Genomic DNA, 20,467 nt, shown 5'->3' on the forward strand with positions numbered 1-20,467 from the left:
AGTGATGTGTTATGATTCAATTATATTTGTACTGTTTGTAGGTCTGTTGATCTCTGTGGCGAGACTTTTTAAAGGGGAGATCGGCTCGCATTTGCACCTTGAAGTTGGGAACCACAGAAAACCAACTTCAGCCGACCACCACTGTGGGGTTCGAACCCGGATCCTCGCATTGCGAGTCCGTCACTATAACCACTCGACCACCACAGCAGCAACCTCCAGCACCACACCTCCAACAAAAAGCCACTAGATACTGGTATCATTATTAAAAATAAAAAAAATGTGTTCATTGAACAGACACATGATTATATAGCAGTATGAAGTCACAGGACAAAATAACTACAAATATTTAAGTTGATAACAGTTTAACAAAATCACAGAATCTTGAGATTTCCATGACTGAAAAGTACGAAAAAAAAAACAATAGTAAAAGTTCATCATAATGAGAGCTGACAACCATGGGAAAAATTGCTGTTATAATCTTGTAACCAAATTTCAATTTTTTTTGTCTGTCATATAATAAATTGTAGAACGTTCCTGTGTTTTACCTGCATAAAATTGTCTTTTCAATCATTTCATTTTGATATTAGTGACTGAACAGGATTTCAACCTTGAAAATGATTTTTGGCTCATAGTGACTGATTCTCTAAAACAGCATTCTTCAACCACTAGTCCACAGATCAGAGCCACTAAGGAAACATTTTGCCTAATTCATGTAACTGCTACATAATCTTTTAATGTCGATTTAATTAAATAAACTACCATCCCTATATTGGTTTTTCTTTTTGTCTTTGGCATCAGAAGGTCTGCAAATTATTACTCTTATTTATTTCATTTTTGCTGATCCCCAAATTATTTCTCCTATTTATTTATTATTTGCTAGTCTGAATTATTCTCATATTTTTTGCGAGTACGCACAGTTCTTCAACTATTTTCAGCAGTCTGCAATTGTAAAAAGATTGAAGAACAATGCTCTAAAACATTTTTGCATTGAACTTCATAAAGTAAAATATAGATGAAATTAAGTAAATAAAACTTACCCCAAAGAGACATGAAGATAGCAAAAAATACAGTTGCAGCATTGTCAACAAGATATGTAACTTTGGCAGCTGTACATGATTCCTTTAGGTACCAATAATGACATTCATCATCACATCTTGGACACATTAAGAGATCGCTGGTGCAAATTTCATTACTTGAAAATAATGTTAGCAAGCTATTTTAAATATGAATTTTTTTTTCACAATAATAATTTTATGATTACACTCAAATATTCAAATATCAATAAATGCAATGTTAGCATGTTCAATGCACAAATGTAATAGCTAGATGATCACATGATTCACCATAATCAGAGTGAAAAATAATTTATTAATTTTGAAATTACATAGCAAAAGTAATTTGCGGAATGCAGCAACTAATCAACCATAAAACAAAATATATTCCTAAAATAACTTTTTATAGGAAATCAGAGCGCTTCCTGTCTTGATATTCTCACTAATTAAAATAACAAACAAGCAAATACAATTTCTTTTATTTTCACAGCATGGAATATTGAAGATTTACCTTGGTGTGTTGGTATGAACAGTGACACAACCATAAATAAAGCAAAGAATTCCAACTACTGATGCAGGAATGAGCATGTAAGTATAAAATCCAAGCCATGCAAAATATAGGCCAATCTTCACACCAAAATAATGCCTGGTAAAATCAGTCATAATTATAACCATCACTGAAATACACACATAAAAATAATACAATCAAAATTCCAAACTGCGGGTACTGATGAACTGTATTAAATTTTTTTCAAAAAAAGGATGTAGATATATAAAATCATTAATTTTTTAATGATTACCCTTGGATAATATGTTGATAATATGTTTCCTATTTGTTAGAAAATTTAGCTTTTCATAATAAATTACATTAATTATCTATTAATTAATTTTTATAACTTCTTTTACACATTAGTAAATTCCCTTTTTAGCTATGGTTGATAGGTAATTTTGGCTTCTTTTTTCTAAAATTAATTAAAGAAATAAACCAAAAAATTATAATTTTCTAAGATTTCTTGATATTTTAGAGAAAAAGATTGAGAATATGTGAATTGTTCTTCACTTATTAATTCTAGTTCAACAACAATATACATATGTTGTTTGGGACTTAATTAATTTTTTGACATTTTTCCTGAGGCATTAATGACAGAATCAAATCCAAGTGCTGACAAAACGAGGTATGAATGTGAAGAAACAGCAAAATAATTTGGTTATTAACAGTATTTTTCTTTAATTGAAATAAAAAATAAAAAAAAGTATACAAGTATGATCATTAGCCAAAAAAGAAATTTTTTGTATGATTCATATTTTTTTAAGAATTTTCCTGAATAATCAGTCAACATATTATAATTTTTTTCCATCTCACATTCTAGTTCAGAACCACTATTTCAAAACCAATTAAAAAATTTTGCTGTTCCATTTTAACCGAATTTTACACAAAAAGCTTAAAGCTTAATTAAAATCAAACCTGATTTCATTCAAAGGTTGTTTCCTGAATATGCATTTAAAACCTGCCCAGTGTTGAAGAAGGAACCATCTTGGATTAGATGAACTTCTGTCAGCCAAATCACCCTTTGTTGAATAGAACAAAAGAATTGAGCAATACTTTATGCTACATATGTGTTGTTTGACCAAACAGAAGTTTTAAGCAAACTACAGTATCTTACAAAACATGAATGACAAATAATGTTTCCCATTATTCTACAACTTATGTATTTAACATCAAATTTATTGGAAGAGACGAGGCACATTTGACAAGTTATGAATATTCAATGCTGGCATATGTTTTGGCACTCATGGGTACTATTTTATGCAAAACCATGCACCAAACAAAACCATGGTTGTAATCCATGTTTTTTGTTTGGTACAGAAAATGATTTTCTTTCACCTTGAAAACAGCATTCGTGTGTGTTGAAATATATGCCAGTATTGAAAATTTGCCACTGTGGTGGTCGAGTGGTCATAGTGACAGACTCACGTTGCGAAGTCCCAGGTTTAAACCCGACCGTCACCACAGTGGTGGTTGGCTGAAGTTGGTTTTCTGTGGTTCCCAACTTCAAGGCGCGAATGCGAGCCAATCTTCCCTTTAAAAAGTCTCGCCACAGAGATCAACAGACCTACAAACAGTACAAATATAATTGAATCATAACACATCACTCACTTCACTTCTGAAATATAGATGACAGCACAGAAAAATCAAACACAACACTACATACTCACTCAGACTGTTAGGTGCACATGCAGTTACACTTCTGGCACAACTCACTAGGTAGTAAATTGCCCATAGATTGTGATAGACCTGAGTTGTGCTCAGTTTGAAAGAAAGAAAAGAAAGTATTGAAAATTCATCATTTTACAATTTTACATAGCCTCTTCTTTCATTTATAGTCTCAGGCAAAGCTATATGATTTAGGTAAAATACAGCGAGTTCTTTAGAGTACTGAGGCGTGATTTTTTTATCACCAGGTTACCAGGTTTCCCAGACAAGGGTCTTTAGGACAGAATTTTATTGAGTCTCTTTAGGCCCCCACCCCACCAATATATTTATTGTGAAAAAAACAGGAAATAATAAGGTTGATCCACCCCAATGCCAAAAACCTGTCAGCATCCTCCCCCACAAGGGGCCATGTGTACTTCATACACTTTATAACCTAACAGAAAGAGAGAAATAACATTTTTTTCTCTTTTCAAACATGAAACAATAAAAATAGAAAAACCCTCCCAACCATTCATAATTGGCAAATTAGAAGTGTTAAAAAAACTAAAAACTTTTAAAATTAATTTCAAAATGTGCTTTAGGGCTGACAAAAACACTGAAATAGAGATGTAAAATTCTCGAGAATAATCTTTAGGAAATAATAAGGTTGATCCACCACCATTCAAGAATATTCTCTGTAAATATTATAAATAACTTGAAAATATTCTTATTATTTTCAATGAGAATATTCTCCAGTTATTTTTATACATGTAAAAAAATCTCTGTAATAATCTTTTGAACGATTTTTGAGAATATTCTAGAAGTTACAATAAATAACTTTACCTTATTTTTGCTTGGTAATGAATGTTTCCAAAATTAAAAAATAATATATATGTTTGTTATATGCTTACATGCTTATGAATTATTAAAATATATATATAATAACAAGTAATGTTAAATTGATTATATTTACATTTGTGAAAGAGGTAAGCTGTATTTTGTTATTTTCCTCAAACAAAAGTGTAACTGCACAAAAAATATTCCCATTCTCACAGGATACAGAACTGTTCAAAACGGGTATTCAGACTAATTATTCACAATAGCTTGAAATTCAATAGAGTAAAGAAAAAGCAATAGTAAAAGGAAATGATGAGAAAAACCTTGTATACTTGACATGTTGGTACATAAAAAATTAGCTAACCTGGTACTTCTAAGTACCATCAGTAGATAAAGGGTTAAGCAGAGATGAGCGTGGATCAGAATTTATTCAAAATTTGGCAACTGCCGAAGGTAATGCTACAAGAAGGAATTCTTTCTAAAATTACCCAAATACCCAGAAAAATAGGACTTTCTGGAAAGACAAATGTTATAGGAACTCTACAGAAAACATTGGTGCTATTATATGGTGGACAGGAGCGTGCATTGGAATGAGTTTAACAGAAGTTGCATTCTAAAATTGCTGCAAGAACTTTCAGAACCTCATAAATACAGCATAAAGGAATTGCCAATGGCAAAAAGAGGAAAATTAAAGTTTGCAGCCTATATTATTACACCTTTAAAGCAAGAAAATGAAAACAACATGGATGAATTGAACAAAGAAATACAAGTGATAAAAAATGTGAGTTTATGTTCCTTGAGTTTGTTGAAGAAAATGACAGTTCTCTATATTTTTTAGAATGAAGGTGATCATGAGAATGGCTCTCTTTGTCAATCAACTTTGGTTTTATATTTTCTGCTTTGAACTTATTTCTGAAAATGTATCTAATTTTAAAAGAAATTTTCCATATCTTCATAACAAAAACTTTTGAAACCTCTCACCATGACAGAGAATATTCTCAGAATATTCTTGAACTAAAACTTTTTATTATGAGGTGATTATGCCAAAAAAAATTGTTCTAAATGTTTCAGGCAATGAAAACTGAATTATATTTCATAATATAAACAAAATTAGTAAAAAAAATTTATTATTTAAAAGAAAAAATAACATTCTCAATTATTCTCCAATTTTTACATCCAGGAGAATATTCTTGTTTTCCGAGAATATTCTTATGTCGCATCTCTACACTGAAATAAATGAAAATTGTTGATGTTTTGTGAAAAACAACACATTTCCTGAAGAACTAATGAAATTTAAATCAAATGAAATATGAAACCAATATCAAAACATAAAACTCAAGAGGACAAAGGGGCAAGAGAAAAAACTTTTTCCTAGAGTAAAACTCTAGTTTTAATGACTTTGATTAATGTGAAATTGGTCAATAGAAAATGAATATATTCATTTACTTCATGTAATGGATATGCAGCAGTATATATGCCATCAGCAAGAAGTTTCTTTATTCCTGTAAATATAGACAAATAACATATGTAAACTTTTGAACAAGAAAAACAAAGAAGCAAAAGAACTGCAACAGGTGACAAAGATTGTACAGTGATTGAATGAGAGACAAACAAAAGTTATTACAACTTCTTAATTTCCTCTCATTTTATAACTTCTTGGTTGATTTTGATCTCAGCAGTGGTATAAAAGAAATGTATTTCATTTTTTGGTATCAGCCAAGTTAATATTTCAGAGAATGTGCGTGACAAGTTGAGACAATCCCATGAATTTTTATGGGTGAAAAATTTTTTTTTCCTCTTCTCATCTTAGTATTTGGGGCTATAGTTCAAAATAAGAGTGGTTTTTAGCACTATTCTTTTGTATTTGATGGTTTCCACATCAGTAAAACTATAGCCCATCTTGAACAAAAAAAAGATACAAAAAAACATTTATCTGCACACTGCATTCATCTCTTTACCCTAGTTTTGTAAATTTAATCTAATATTCCATTTCTGGCAACTTTTGCTCGAGAAAAGCTGAAATACATCACATTGGATAAAAGAAAAAAAAAATTAAAACAGCTAAACATTTATTAATGATGGACTTTTTAATGATAACTTTCAGGATTTTCTAACATTTGCAGTCCAAGTGAGATTACAGAAATTGGCATGGCCAAAGTGAGATTGGAAGAAAACATTTAAAATATATAGAAACAATAAAAATCAAGAAATAAACTTTCAAAATTTGTAAAACTTATTTACTTTCATTATAATTAATTCTTTATCACTTTTGTACTTAATCAGGCAAGCACATTTCCACATTTGCAAGAAGACCTAGGCTTGATTTTTGGCGGAGACCAGATGACTTTTCTTTCCAAGTTTACCTTGGCATAATATCTAGAAAATGTCAATTTCCTTGATGTATTGGGTTGAGTACTTTATTTTCTTTTTGGTGGAACACATCATAAACTTGTCAAGGGGATGTGTGAATGAAAGAAGAGATATTTCATTGCTTCAATTTTAATTAGAGAAACTAACATTGAGACCTCAACTGTTAACGGGAAATTTTGTTTATGGAAGGTATGTCGTTCCCTCCTTCTCTTTTCCACCTTAACACTAGTTGAAAGAAAAGTGTAAGCAAGACTAACTGGATCCCATGAATTATGTACCAGGCAGGTAGAGTCCATAAAAACTTTAAAAATTCATGAAAAATGTAGAAATCATGATATTGAGGTGTGGTTGGCACATTTGGTATTACCAGCATGGAAGATTTTTTGATAGAGAAAAGATAGCTGAAGATATCACAAATGGTGGTGCAACCACCAAAAATATGCTGCTAGATGTGCATAAGCAGATAATTATTAAAAGGATTGAGTGTCCCATAAATCATGCAAGGTCTATGTGAATCACATTTTCTGAAGAAACCTTAAGTTCACCATAAAAATCTTTGCTGGGCTCGATACATCATCACACTTAATAATATTGTGTATATTATATATATATATTTAATGATGTAAAATGAACTTCAATAATCACAGTGAATAAAATTTTTAAACCCTCAGAAGGAACCAACAAAAAAGCCAAAGAAAAACCATGAAATTTCTAACACGTTCTACACAAAGTTTTTAAGAGGAAAAATAAAATAAAATAATGACCTAATGCTTTTTGGCACTCCTGGGTGCCGTTATTAAAGGTTATAACTAAATGAAAGAGAGAGTTGCAACTGTCACTCTACCAAAGAAACATCTGTTGCTTTACTTGGGCATCATCCTGATTATCTAATTGGATAGTTTGGATTTGGTTGTCCACTTGGTGACCCTGTAGCTGGTGCATGCATTTCCTGGAAAATAAAGTCAGCAATGGTGATGGAATTGCTAGTGTTGATTTCATATCATTCACTAACATGTTCTTGAAGATCTTGATGTATACGATTTATGGAAAATTCACAGACAACAATTCACTGATAGGAAAATTCACAGACAAGCAGTTCAGAGATGGAAAATCACAGCTGGGAAAATTCACAGACAAACAATTCACCACCAAAAGTTCATCACAAGTGAGTGACTGAGTGATTGAGCTAGCGAATGAGCCAGTAAGTGATTGAGTGAGTAACCAGATAAGTGAGTGAGTGACCATATGAATGATCAAGTGAGTGACCATATGAGAGATCAAGTGAGTGACTAGATGAGTGAGAAATTTAGTGACCATATAAATAAACCGGTGAATGGCTGAGTGTGAGCAATTGAACAAGCCAGTGACAGAGCGAATGGGCAATTGAGCGAGTCAGTGACAGCATGAGTGATCAAGAGATTGAGTGAGTGACCTTATGAGTAACTTGATCACTCATTCAATCATTTGCTTCTCACTCACTAACTCCCTGACTCACTTGATCATCCACTCACTCACTATGTCACTTTATTAATGAATTGTTCGTCAGTGGGTTTTCCTAGTGGTAAATTGTCATGTCTGTGAATTCTGTGGCAGTAATTATTATCAGTGAATTTTCCGGTGATGAATTATTGACACATATTCCATCATAGAAATCCAGTAGATATTTGAATTTTATTCTTTGTATCACTTTGTCCTCAGAGAAATTGAAAATATGATTCTCATTCCAACAATGAGAAGCAAGTTATTCTCATTATTGAAATTAGAATCATGTTTTCAATTTCTCTTTCAAGACATCATGGTCAGAACATACCATGACGTCTGACTCAGGCGGACATACTTTTTCCATTGAGCAACCTGGAGTTTAGATTTGGTAACCAACTTCTGTGGGTACCCTAGTCAGCATGATAGTGGTTATATTTAGACAGCACCTATTGTATGTCAAAATTTGTTAGGAATTTCGTGGTTTTTTTCTTTTTGTTGGTTCTTTCTGAGAGTATATATATGCAAAAGACTATTTTTCCACCAATTCTAAAGGCACAACAGGCAAATTGCTCAAAAAGGTGACTAGAAATTTTTTTAAAGGGAAGAAAATTAAGAAATATAAGATTAAAAATATAAATATAATGTATATATAAAGAAGCAAGATCCATCCAGAGCAATAGAACAATATCAATATACAAATGAATATAAAATTTTAGTGACATCAAGCAGATACAGGATACAGATTATACAAATCTATGCACCAACAACAGGCTATTCTGAGGAAGAAGTAGAAGACTTTTATGAAGAACTAGACAAGCTGCATAGTAAAGGAAACCATCATATCAAGATAGTAATGGGTGACTTCAATGCCAGAATTGGAGAGAGAAGAAATGGCGAAAGCTCAGTTGGAAGTCATGGTTACTGTGTACGAAACAACAGAGGAAACCGACTCGTAATAAGATGCATCTAATACGATGCATATGATCCAAGAATGCAGTGTTCTCAACAAATTCAATACAGGAAGTGATCATCGACTGGTGAGATGTAGAATAAGGGATATTGTATTTTTGATAAGAGCGAAACTTATAAAAAATACAAAAATTGTCATCGATATGGTAAAGCTTCAAGAACATCGATATAAATTCCAGTTAGAGCTGAAGAACCGATTTGATTTGCTGTATAACACCACTGAGGATGAACAAGATGTCACCACGATGAATAAAACTTTAACCACTACCCTAAAAGAAGTAGCAAAAGAAGTCGCTGGAGAAAAAGAAATCAAACCGGTGAAGAAAATAACAGAAGAAAAAAAGAAACTTATGAAAGACTGGAGAGAATTTCAGATTAAGAAGAATGGCCCTAAATCAAAAGTGGAATATGCAGAACTTTGCAAGACAGTACATGAATGAATGAACGCCAGGGTCTCTGCCACTGGACTTATCCCGTTGCCGAGATCTCTTCCAGCCCAGCTTCGTGGCAGAGTCTGGAACAAAGTGAGTGCACCTAACAGTCTGAGCGTGTAGCTAGTGTTGTGTATGATATTTCAGTGCTGCCATCTATACTTCAAATTGTGAGTGAAGTGTAATGATTGAATATTTGTAACGTTGTAGGCCTGTTGCTCTCTGTGGCGAGACTTTTTAATGGGAAGATCGGCTCGCATTCACGCCTTGAAGTTGGGAACCACAGAAAACCAACTTCAGCCGACCACCACTGTGGGGTTCGAACCCGGATCCTCGCATTGCAAGTGCAAGACAGTACAAAAGCGGATTACAGAAGATGTCAGGAAGTTTAATTTTGATATTGTAAAGAAAGCATTGGAAGATAATAGGAGCTTATAAAATTAGCGAAACGAAAACTGTGTGTTGGGAGAAAGGTAATTTTTGCACTAAAAAGAAAAGATGGAACCATCACAAAAGATGAAAATGAAATCATTAGTATTGTTGAGGAATTTTATAATACTCTATACAAACACGAAGAACAGGATCGGGACAGAGGAAAGGGAGCAGAAAGAAAAGAAAATGAAGCCAAATTTGTACAAGTAACACCTGTGCTGAAAGAGGAAGTCTACAAGGCTATAAGATGTATGAAAAAAGGCAAATGCCCAGGTGAAGATGGGATTTCAATAGACATTATTAAAGAGGCTGGAGAAGAATTTGCCAGTATGCTAGCTGCCTTGTTCACAAATTGTCTCACAAAATCGGATGTGCCTGAATATTGGAATAATGCAATGATGGTTCTTCTTTACAAAAAGGGTGAAAAAGAGGATATCAAGAACTATCGACCAATCAGTCTCCTATCAGTAATTTATAAAATCTTCACCAAAGTGCTGACATATAGGCTTGAATCCAAATTGGACGAAGCTCAACCAAAAGAACAGGCAGGATTTCAAAGTGGATTTAGTACAATGGAACAATCCAAATAATCAGGGAACTTATAGAGAGACATAAGGAATACGAATTACCATTGTGTATGGCCTTCATTGATTTTGAGAAAGCGTTTGACTCTGTCTTCACATCCGCTGTTGTTAAAGCTCTAGATGTAATTGTGGTAGAGAAGACTTTCATCAATATCATCAAAAAAATATATGACAAAGCAACTACAACGATTCGTTTGGATAAAGGAAAAGCAAAAATTAAACTTGGAAAAGGAGTCAGACAGGGTGATACTATCTCACCAAAACTCTTTACCGCTGTTTTAGAATAAGTATTCAGAAAACTGGATTGGGATAAAAAGGAATTAAAGTAAATGGAGAGTTTCTCAACCATTTGCGTTTTGCAGACGACATTGTTGTTATCAGCAGTAATCCAGACGAACTAGAAGAAATGATACAAGAATTGGCGAAGGCAAGTCTTCAGGTGGGCTTGAAAATGAATTTGCAAAAGATTAAAGTTATGTTCAACCCCTTTGCGTTGAAGAGGACAATCTTGCTTAACAACACAGAGATAGAAGAAGTAGAAAGCTATGTAAACCTGGGACAAGAAATCACCATGGATAACGGAATCATTAATGAAATAAACAGAAGGATCAGGATTGGATGGAGCACTTTTGGCAAAAAGTGCGTAATTCTGAAGAGTCACATGCCATTATGTCCAAAAAGAAAAGTTTTTAACCAGTGTGTACTACCAGCACTGACTTATGGAGCTGAAACATGGACACTTACAAACAAGACGATACAAAGGCTACAGACAACGCAAAGGAGCGTGGAAAGATGTATGTTAGGCATCACAAGAAGAGACAGATAACGAATCACTTGGATAAGGAACCACACAAAAGTATATGATATCATGGAAAGAATCAAACGTTTGAAATGGAAATGGGCTGGACATATTGCAAGAAGACAGGACAACAGATGGACCACAAGTATTCTACAGTGGTACCTCTGTGGTGTTAAACGTCAGAGAAGGCGTCCCCACGCAAAATGGATTGACGAGATCAGGAAAGTGGCAGGAGTCAACTGGATGGCTAAAGCATCAGAAGGAGCAGAATGGAAAAATTTAGAGGAGACCTTCATCTAGCAGTGGATTGAAAATGGTTGTTGATGATGATGATGATAAAATTTTAGAAGCCAAAAAACAAAATAAGAGAAACAGAAAATCATTCTCACACTTACCAAAGCCAAAAACATCTGCTGGGTCATCAGTAAAATTCTTACGTTTCAAAATAAATTGCACAATTCTTGATCTTTGAGCAGGTGAGAAGAAATCCTCTTTTTTTGAAGGAATTTCAAATCTATCAAGAAATTATATAAATGAAATAAAAATTCATTAATTATGGTGTTAAATATAATTAATTATTATTCAAATGTATGGATTTTGAAACACACCATATAATAGCCCCTGAAAGGTATGAACTTTATTATAAACTTTGGCCATGAAAGCCTGCTGCCTTCTCTTTTCAGCAACATCAGTGACAGAGCTGACTTATCGAATGCATATGTATATACATGAATTGGGATTGTCCATAGTCATCATCATTCCCCCCCCCCACGCCATTCAAGTATATCTCTGCTTATGCATAAAATTACTGTATATATATATCTACTGAAAAATTGTTTATGCATATTTTAACCTTCGAAAGAAATCTATCATTAATTTTTATAAGATCACTGCTTGAATTGCTCAAATACTGATGCAGAGATGAATATACAGGTACAGTTCATGCTGCATTAAAACTGAGTCAACTCCATTGTGTAATATATAGATCAAATATAGAATTAAACTTGAATAGGAATTCTCTCTTTTGATAAAATATGGGAAATACTTTACATTTTTCATCCAGCATTAACTTCCCAGTAAATGAAAATAAATTTTTGTATCATCAGATAGCTTTTTGTAAAAAATAAGCATAGATGAAAAAAATTACTTTTGAAAAAAAAGCAATGATGACATGTTTTATTTTTTCTCAGCCCAATGTATGATGGAAAGACTTTCATCTGGATATTAATCTGAGGTGAATTCAGAAAGAAAGTCTACTGGTTTCCATCGGGAATTGAACCCAGGTCCTCTTGCAAACTGGGCAAGCATGCTATCTGTATACACACTCCACAGGAGACACAACCATTACTTCCTTATTTATGCAGTGTGGCATGACACACTGAGAAATAGGTGATCAGTAGCCCCCCTCAACTTTAGCAAATGGTTCCCAGGTGGTGGCAGTAGCAAGAGTGAGATGTGTTTCAGATTTTTTCTCAGCCCAATGGATGATGGTAAGACTTTTATCTGGATGTTATGTTAAGTGAACTTAGAAAGAAAAGTTTATTGATCTCTGCTGGGGAATGGAACCAGGGTCCTCAAGCAAATCGCACACCACAATGTATAAATAAGGAAGAAATGGTTGTTTCTCCTGTGATCTATATAGATAGCACACTTGCCTGGTTTGCAACAAGACCTGGGTTTAATTCCTGGTGAATACTAGCAGACTTTTCATTCTGAGTTTACCTCAGCATAATATCCAGATAAAAGTCTTTCTATCATACATTGGACTGAGAGAAAATCATAAAATCATTGCATTCTTCCTACTGCCACCACCTGGTGCCATTTGTCAAAGTTAAGGGAAGCTACTGAACCTCTACTTCAACGCTTCATGCCCCAGTGCATAAATAAGAAAAGAATGGTTGCGTCTCCTGCGGTGTGTGTGTATACAGATAGCATACTTACCCGGTATGCAAGAGGACCTGGGTTCAATTCCTGATGGAGATCACTAGACATTTCTTGCCAAGTTCACCTCAGTGTAATATCTAGATAAAAGTCTTTCTATCAATAATGATGATGATAATAAATATAATAATGGAAAAAAAAATTTGATTAGAAAAATAGTCAAAAATAAGTCTAAAAACATTGAATGAGGAAGATTTTTTTAGTTTTTATTCACTCACATATCAGACACTCTGATAAATGACTTTGTCAGTTCATGCCAAATGAAAAGTAAGAATACAGAAATGGCCATCTTAGAGCTGTGCAATTACTTAAATACCGTGTTCAACTGCAATAAATTTTCTATAACGATATTTCTGGATTTAAAAAGAGCTTTTGACAATGTAGATTTAGAGATAATCACAGGAAAATTGTCATCAGCTGGTATACGTGGAAACATATTGAGCTGGTTTAAATCATACTGTTCTAATAGGAAACAATCAGTTAAAATAGGTGAAGAAATGAGTACATTCTTAGAAGTAAAAAAAGGTGTCCCCCAGAGATCTGTGTTTGGCCCGATATTGTTTCTCATTTACATAAATGATATATTCAAACTCAACATAAATGGTAAATTAATCTCATTCGCAGACGACACAGTACTGTATGTTGAAGACACTGAAATTACAAATTTAATAAAAAAAAGTTGAAGAGGACCTATTCAAAATCAGTACCTGGCTCAAGAAAAATAAACTAAAACTAAATATACAGAAAACTAAATACATATGCTTAAAAACAAGAAACATAAATAGTTTGGCAAATTTAAATATAAAAAGTTATGATCATTGTCCGTGTCAACATATTTTACAATGTAACTGTCAAGAAATTGAAAGAGTATATGAATACAGATACCTAGGAATAATAATACAAGATTATTTAAAATGGAAATCAGAGTGTGAAAAAATAATAAAAAAATTAAGAATATATGCAGCAATTCTACATAGACTAAGAGACACAATAGACAATAACTTTCTAAACGATTTATTTTATGCTTGGATATATTCAATAGTAACATATGGAATCACTGCTTGGGGAAGTGCATATCAAACAGATATACAAAAACTAGATAATATATATAACAAGATAAGATCCCAAATAACAAGCACCACAATAAACACCAACAAAACAGAATGCCATAAGCTAACTATAAGACAAAACCATGTTTATAGACTAATAAAATTTTCATTTTTAAACAATTATTGGTTAGAAATGAAACAAAATAGAACATCATCTAGATTAAATAACATATATAAAGTGCCAAAAACAAATAAAACGTTATTTCAAAAGAGTTATAGATACACCGCTCCAAAAATAATGAATCTATACCATACAATCAATCATACAAATAATGACAGAAGATCTAATAACAATATACTCACTTTTTCTATGAATACCAGTCTAGAATCAATATTACAACAATAATACAACTACATAATACAATCCATCTGTATGTAAAATTTCTTTGTTACATAAATACAAAAAAAAAAGCTTTATATTGAACAATTATAAACAACCTAAACCATAATAGGCTGTTGCCAAGAAAAATAATCCACGGAGAAACCCTTGTAAACCTACTGGAAGGACAGACATGTCCCTTGAGGTCAAAAGTGTATGTTGAATGTGTTTATGTATATGCTTGTATATATGTTTGTATGTTATAATAATAAAAAAAAAAAAATGCTACACAACATAAATATAAAACCTGCTAAGCATTTCTCAGCAACTCACAGACGTTCATTTTACATATCCCATTGGTTACCATCAGTTACTGTTGCCATATTCAGGTGATATAAGCATTTAAATATCTTGCTATTTAGACGTACAAAAATGTTAAAAATTATCCATGTAATTTATTACATTAAATAGCTTTTATATGACAAGCGTGTGGGTATGTGTGGGCTAAATTACTTTGAACTATATTTGACATGGTTTCCCAAGATATTTTGTGTGAAAGTAATAGATGCAGCAGACTGCTCCCATTACCTATTTACAATTTGCAGTAAGACACACTCATTAAATAGGAAGCAGTTATGAAAGTAAATGAATGCTTAGTAGTGGAAATATACAGAGCATCCTGTAAGTGATAATGCAGCTTTTATCTCATCAACCGCCCATCGTAAAGGTATAGTTTCAATTTAAAAAAAGCTTAAAAGGCGTTCAAAAATACTGTGTAGCAGTTTTGAGAGTGAAAATACAGTGTGTATAACAAAATAAAAAAAAATCTAAATTTTTATATAGTCACCCTGTCCTTTAACTTCTAATTAGAAAGTTGCTGCCCTAGCTCTCCTGAGGCCAACAAAGAAAATTCAAAGTTTCTAAGTGCAATATTAACTGAGATATTCGAATTGAAAAATCTGAGAAAAGTTGGGGAAGGACAGCATAAATGAGGGACAGGAGCGTCATCCCTTAGGTTTTGCTGTTCTTTCATAACTTTTCTCCAATTTTTGAATTCAAATATCTTGGCGATTATTGCACTTAGAAACATTGAATTTTTTCTGTTGGCCTCAAGGCAACAACTTCAAATTGAAAGTTAGAGGACAAGTGAACCGTATAAAACTGATACAGGATAATTTTTTAACATTTTTTGAGCATTTTTGAAATTGAAATCATACCTCTACGATGGACGGTTGATAAGATAAAGGCTGCATTAGCACTTATGGGACATTCTGTATATTGGCTGATGCTTCAATTATTTCTACATTAGGAAAATAAATATAGTGAAATTGAGATAGAACAAAATTAGAAAATACCTTTTTCTCTTTTGCTACTGAAAGGGAACTGAATTTTCAACTGATCACACAGTTAAAGAGTTATAGACCAAAGTTTTTACTGGATTTTTTTTGCTTCAACTGCAATAAAAACTACATGGGACATTTTAAAACTGGGGCATAAAAAGGAAAATAGATCTCACAAATATTCTTTGTCTCTTGTGTAGACAGTTGAATATCCACCAACTCTCTTGCCTTTAAAATTAGGATCATCAGGAAGATAAATATCAGAAACACTGTGATCGAATGCAGTCATATAGTTATTTGTAGGATAATATTTTGAATAATCGAAATCAGGCACCTGAAAAATATGAATATAATATAATATAAAGGGAAGGGGAAACATGGAGTAATGACACTTTTCTTCAAATTTGTTCCAACAATAAAATCAGAGGGGGAGATACTATTAAAGCATTGTATTTAAGAAAAAAAAGTGTGAACTAGGGGGCATCATTTTTTTCATGTTTTTACTTGTAGAGTTGAAAGACTTGTTCTATGGTAAGTGAAATATTAACATGGAAAATTTTCTTGAAAATAATACATAAGTATGCAATAAAAATAAAAGTATCAGTTATAGAATGTCTTATTTTGCCAATCTTTTTTTATGATGTAAGATAACATTAATTCATTCATAGCATAATTCTTCGATGCACTGGAAAAACTAACTTCATTTCAGGCTTGATAAAAAAAACTGAAATAATGGTAACTCAGCAAAAAATTGACATAATAAAAAGACAAAATATGAGCACAGGATTGGCAAAAGGAATATTGGCACAGGAATAAATAAAACCAAAAGCATATATTCTATTCTATAGGGTAGCAACATGATAGTTTAAAATATTAGGGAATCTCAACATACACATAACTGACATGCAAAATTTGTTGTGTTAATTGGTTAGTTAAAACCATGCTTACACGTTCGCTTCTCTGAAAGTCATCAAACAAGCACTATATAGGGAAGAAAGTGATAAACATTAATAGATGAAATTCAAATCAAAAACCATTCACTGGAAAAACATTACAATGTTGCATTCACAGAAAGACAGCCTGTCTCAAAAGTTTATATATAGACACTATAGATTTTTAACTGCGCCATGGATACCGTTTCAAATTTTGATTTTTTTTTTGTTTGTGATCAGAATGCAAAAAACTACTTTAAACTTTGGTCATTGTCGAGGAAAATGTTTTAGATTTTTTAAACTCAAAATTATGAAAAATGGCTGTCTCAAAAGTTTAGGAAAAACTTCAGATTGTATGCAAATTTTGAAGATTGCGCCTATGTGGCGCATCACAGATGTGATAGCATAAAAGTGAAAAGCTATTGGATTAGTTTTCATTTAAAAAAAAAATGGCAGATGTTGTTGCATATTTTGTATGATGAAATCCTTAGGATACTCCATTTGAAAGCAAAAAGACTGTAGAAGGCATTGCTATAGCTTTGAGCAGGCAGAAATGAAATGTCTGATGTGTATTGACCCAACGCGTGTCCCAAAAGCCAAAACCTGGTTGTGGTGGGCAAAGCAGTAAGTAATTCAGTAAAAGTTTGTGTGGAAACAAAACCATTGGAAGATTGGCTTCAATGCAAAAAATGACCTTGCATGAAATTATGAAAGATCCTAGAGTGAAAATTTCAACAAATACAGTTCATAAACAGATCAGAGAAGCTTGTATTCAATTCATAAAATAGGGTTAGGAAATCACCTGTCACAAGGAAGCACCAAAGAGAGACTGAGAAATGGGCACAAAGTCATATATTTCATGAAGACAAATAGCTTGGTATCATATTTAGTGGTGCAAAACAAAACGGAACTCACATGTTCCAGATGCATGTTTTCAGCAGACAGTAAGGTGAAGCTTCGATAATGGTATGGGCAGCATTTGCTTCCAATGGTGAGGCTTCCTTAACTTTTGAAATTGGTCATGAAAACTCTGATTCTTAAAGGAAATCCTTGAGAACAATTTGATACTGATTCAAGAAGATTTAGGAGGACCAAACTTGACATTTCAACATTATAACGTGTCTATTCAAAGATCTAGTGAAAATTTATTGGTTTTAGACTGTCCATCAAGAAATCCTGACTTGAATCTTATTAGGAATGTATGGGGCATACTTACGATAAACATGTTTGCAAACAAAATACAGTATTCAACTGTTGATGAGAGATGAAGAGCTCTATTGAGGAAGCATAGTACAGTTTTGATGTTGAAACCCTACAGAATTTAATTAGATCCATGGAGGATAGCGTGTTTGAGGTTGTTAGAAAAAAAAAAGAAAAGTCTGTTATCTATTAAAAACCTGTAATTTTTGTAAATCTGAATATTTTCTAAACTTTTGAGACAGATATTTTTTTTATTTTTGATACCATAAATATTCTAAATGTTCTTTCGTAGAATTTTTTTTCTATAAATGTAGAAATGCTCCAGGTATTATCTACTAAAAAGTGTTAATTTTACTTGCTGCATTTTTCTTGTTATTTTAAGAAAAGTTTATTTAAACTTTTGAGATGGACTGTAAAAAAATACTGATTATAAAAAACATAATGAGCCCTGCAAGTTCATGTTGATAATGGAATTTGAGTTGTGGTTAATATATGTGTGTGTATTGGCAATGAAGTTTAGTGAATGAGTTCAGAATGGAAAACACATTTACATAATTTACTTCACATTCATTACTATTGTTCAAACTGTGTCTGCCGAAGATAATACACTGAAGTCTTGTATAGGATTGAGAGTTACCCATTTCAAATAGTAAAACAAAACCTTTCCCTAAAACTTCTTTGCCACATTAAGACGAGTAACAGAAATGTGATTAAACCATAGCTGTGCAACAGCTACTGACCAAAAAGAAAGTTGTTACTCACACTTTTATTTACCAGACATTTGTTTCCCACACAGATCATCTTCTGTTTTTTTTAAATAACAAATACAAACATACACATAAGGTACACATACAAACACTTTGTGACCCCCAAGGGACTTGACAAGTTCTTCCAACAGGTCTAAAGGGAGTTATAATTGTATATGGTATGGTATATATCTACTTTCTAAAACTGAAGATTATTTTGAATGGTAAGAAATTTGATGAAATTCCCAATTTGCTCAACTCATTATAATGAGGGAGCATATAATATCACCTCAAAATAATGCTTAATCTAGGTTTTTTTTCAAACTCAAATAGTTAATTATCATTATTATCATACAAATACAACAACATGAGAAAAGAGAGAGAAAACAAATTACTAAGAGAAAGATGACCCATTCTTGGTAAATGATAGTTAAATTAGTATGGACAAAAAAGTTATGAATGAAAAAAAATTAAAATATATAATACTGAATACACAGGAAATTTATAGCAACAGAGGAGTGCAATTTAGTAACAAATTCACTCCTCTGTTGCTATCTCCTCTATCCTATTGCATCAAATAAAATTTTAAACATATGATATGTTAGGAAAAAAAGAAAACAAGATAGAAAATGTAAATAAATTCAACTATTATGTTAAAAAAAAGTTTTCTAGAGGACGTATATACTCATTCCCAATCAGGGTTCCTCTAATCTGGAGCAGGGCTGCTAGGATAAAAATGTGAAATTATTAAGACTATTTATTTGAAAATTTAAAAAATAATATGTTATAAAGAGGGAATTTTTTTATATTGTAAAAAATACATATATATATTTGAATATTTTGTTAGAATTGATAATCTACGTTGTAATATAATATTTTTGTGTAATCTTACAGTTCATCATATACATGCCTTTTACTTGTCTCATGACAATCATTTCAAGGATCAAGATGAGATATATTAGCTCTAGCATCAATATTCACATCAGAAACACTACTTTTTATCAAACTCAGACCTATTGAACTAGAGGCTATTATGCAAGCCAATCAGCTGCCAGGCAGCATTTACTATGGCCTAAACACTTTTATATATACGTAGTTAATATATAAAGTTTCGGAATTGGAATTGGATTCCCTCCACTGCAGCTGAAGAGAACACACGTTGAAATGGGGCTCCAAACTGGGCTATGGTTCACGAAAGTTTGATGGATATGATGATGCTGGACTCTGGAAACAGCCGAGCTAAATAGATAGACATGATGATTGGCAAGAATTGATTTCATTTCAGGTGTCAAATTCTAAAGAGGTGCTGGTGCTGTATGGTTTAGCTATAAGTCGCATAAATCGCATTGTTCCTGCTAGGCCTAACCCCGTGGTGGTCTTTCCCTGGAGCTGTGGACGCCGACGGTTGGAGATTTGAATGAAGACCAGTGAAGTGGGTAAGTCCTGTTTCTGTACCCGCTTTCTGTGCCGGTGGTAGTGCAATGAGCAATAGTTCTAGTGATGATTTAAGTACTAGTTCTAGTGATAGTATAGATGACTCTAGCTTTGAAGGGGATTTTAGTAGTGATGAGCAATGTAAAAAAGGGGCTAACGATGAGAGTGAAGTTAATGATGTGGCTAAGACGACGAAAAAAGCTAAATCAAGGTTTTTCTGTTTTTATCATAGTATTTTAAGTAAAGAGAGAAACGAACTGTTGTGGAAGAATACTAAAATTATTTTGGGGCACTTC

The 20,467-nt window shown here is 32.6% G+C and overlaps 1 protein-coding gene across 2 annotated transcripts in view; it reads right to left on the reverse strand.

Moving 5' to 3' along the window:
- The window catches only part of LOC149072158 (anoctamin-5-like), a 66,163-nt gene that overhangs the window by 35,801 nt on the left and 9,895 nt on the right, over positions 1-20,467 (reverse strand). The window contains exons 6-12 of one of the 2 annotated variants that reach the window (XM_089246174.1): positions 16,808-16,840; positions 16,036-16,193; positions 11,546-11,664; positions 5,530-5,585; positions 2,518-2,621; positions 1,564-1,698; positions 1,038-1,192 (exon numbers count right to left, since the gene is read on the reverse strand). In XM_089246174.1, the coding sequence (XP_089102300.1) occupies positions 1,038-1,192; positions 1,564-1,698; positions 2,518-2,621; positions 5,530-5,585; positions 11,546-11,664; positions 16,036-16,193; positions 16,808-16,840 (760 nt within the window). The remainder of the gene's footprint in view (positions 1-1,037; positions 1,193-1,563; positions 1,699-2,517; positions 2,622-5,529; positions 5,586-11,545; positions 11,665-16,035; positions 16,194-16,807; positions 16,841-20,467) is intronic. The other variant, XM_089246175.1, reaches the window with a different exon arrangement.

Source organism: Pholcus phalangioides, unplaced genomic scaffold (assembly GCF_987345545.1).
Source record: "Pholcus phalangioides strain wild (caught in Gottingen) unplaced genomic scaffold, Ppha-v1.0 ptg000017l_1, whole genome shotgun sequence".
NCBI lineage: Eukaryota > Metazoa > Arthropoda > Arachnida > Araneae > Pholcidae > Pholcus > Pholcus phalangioides.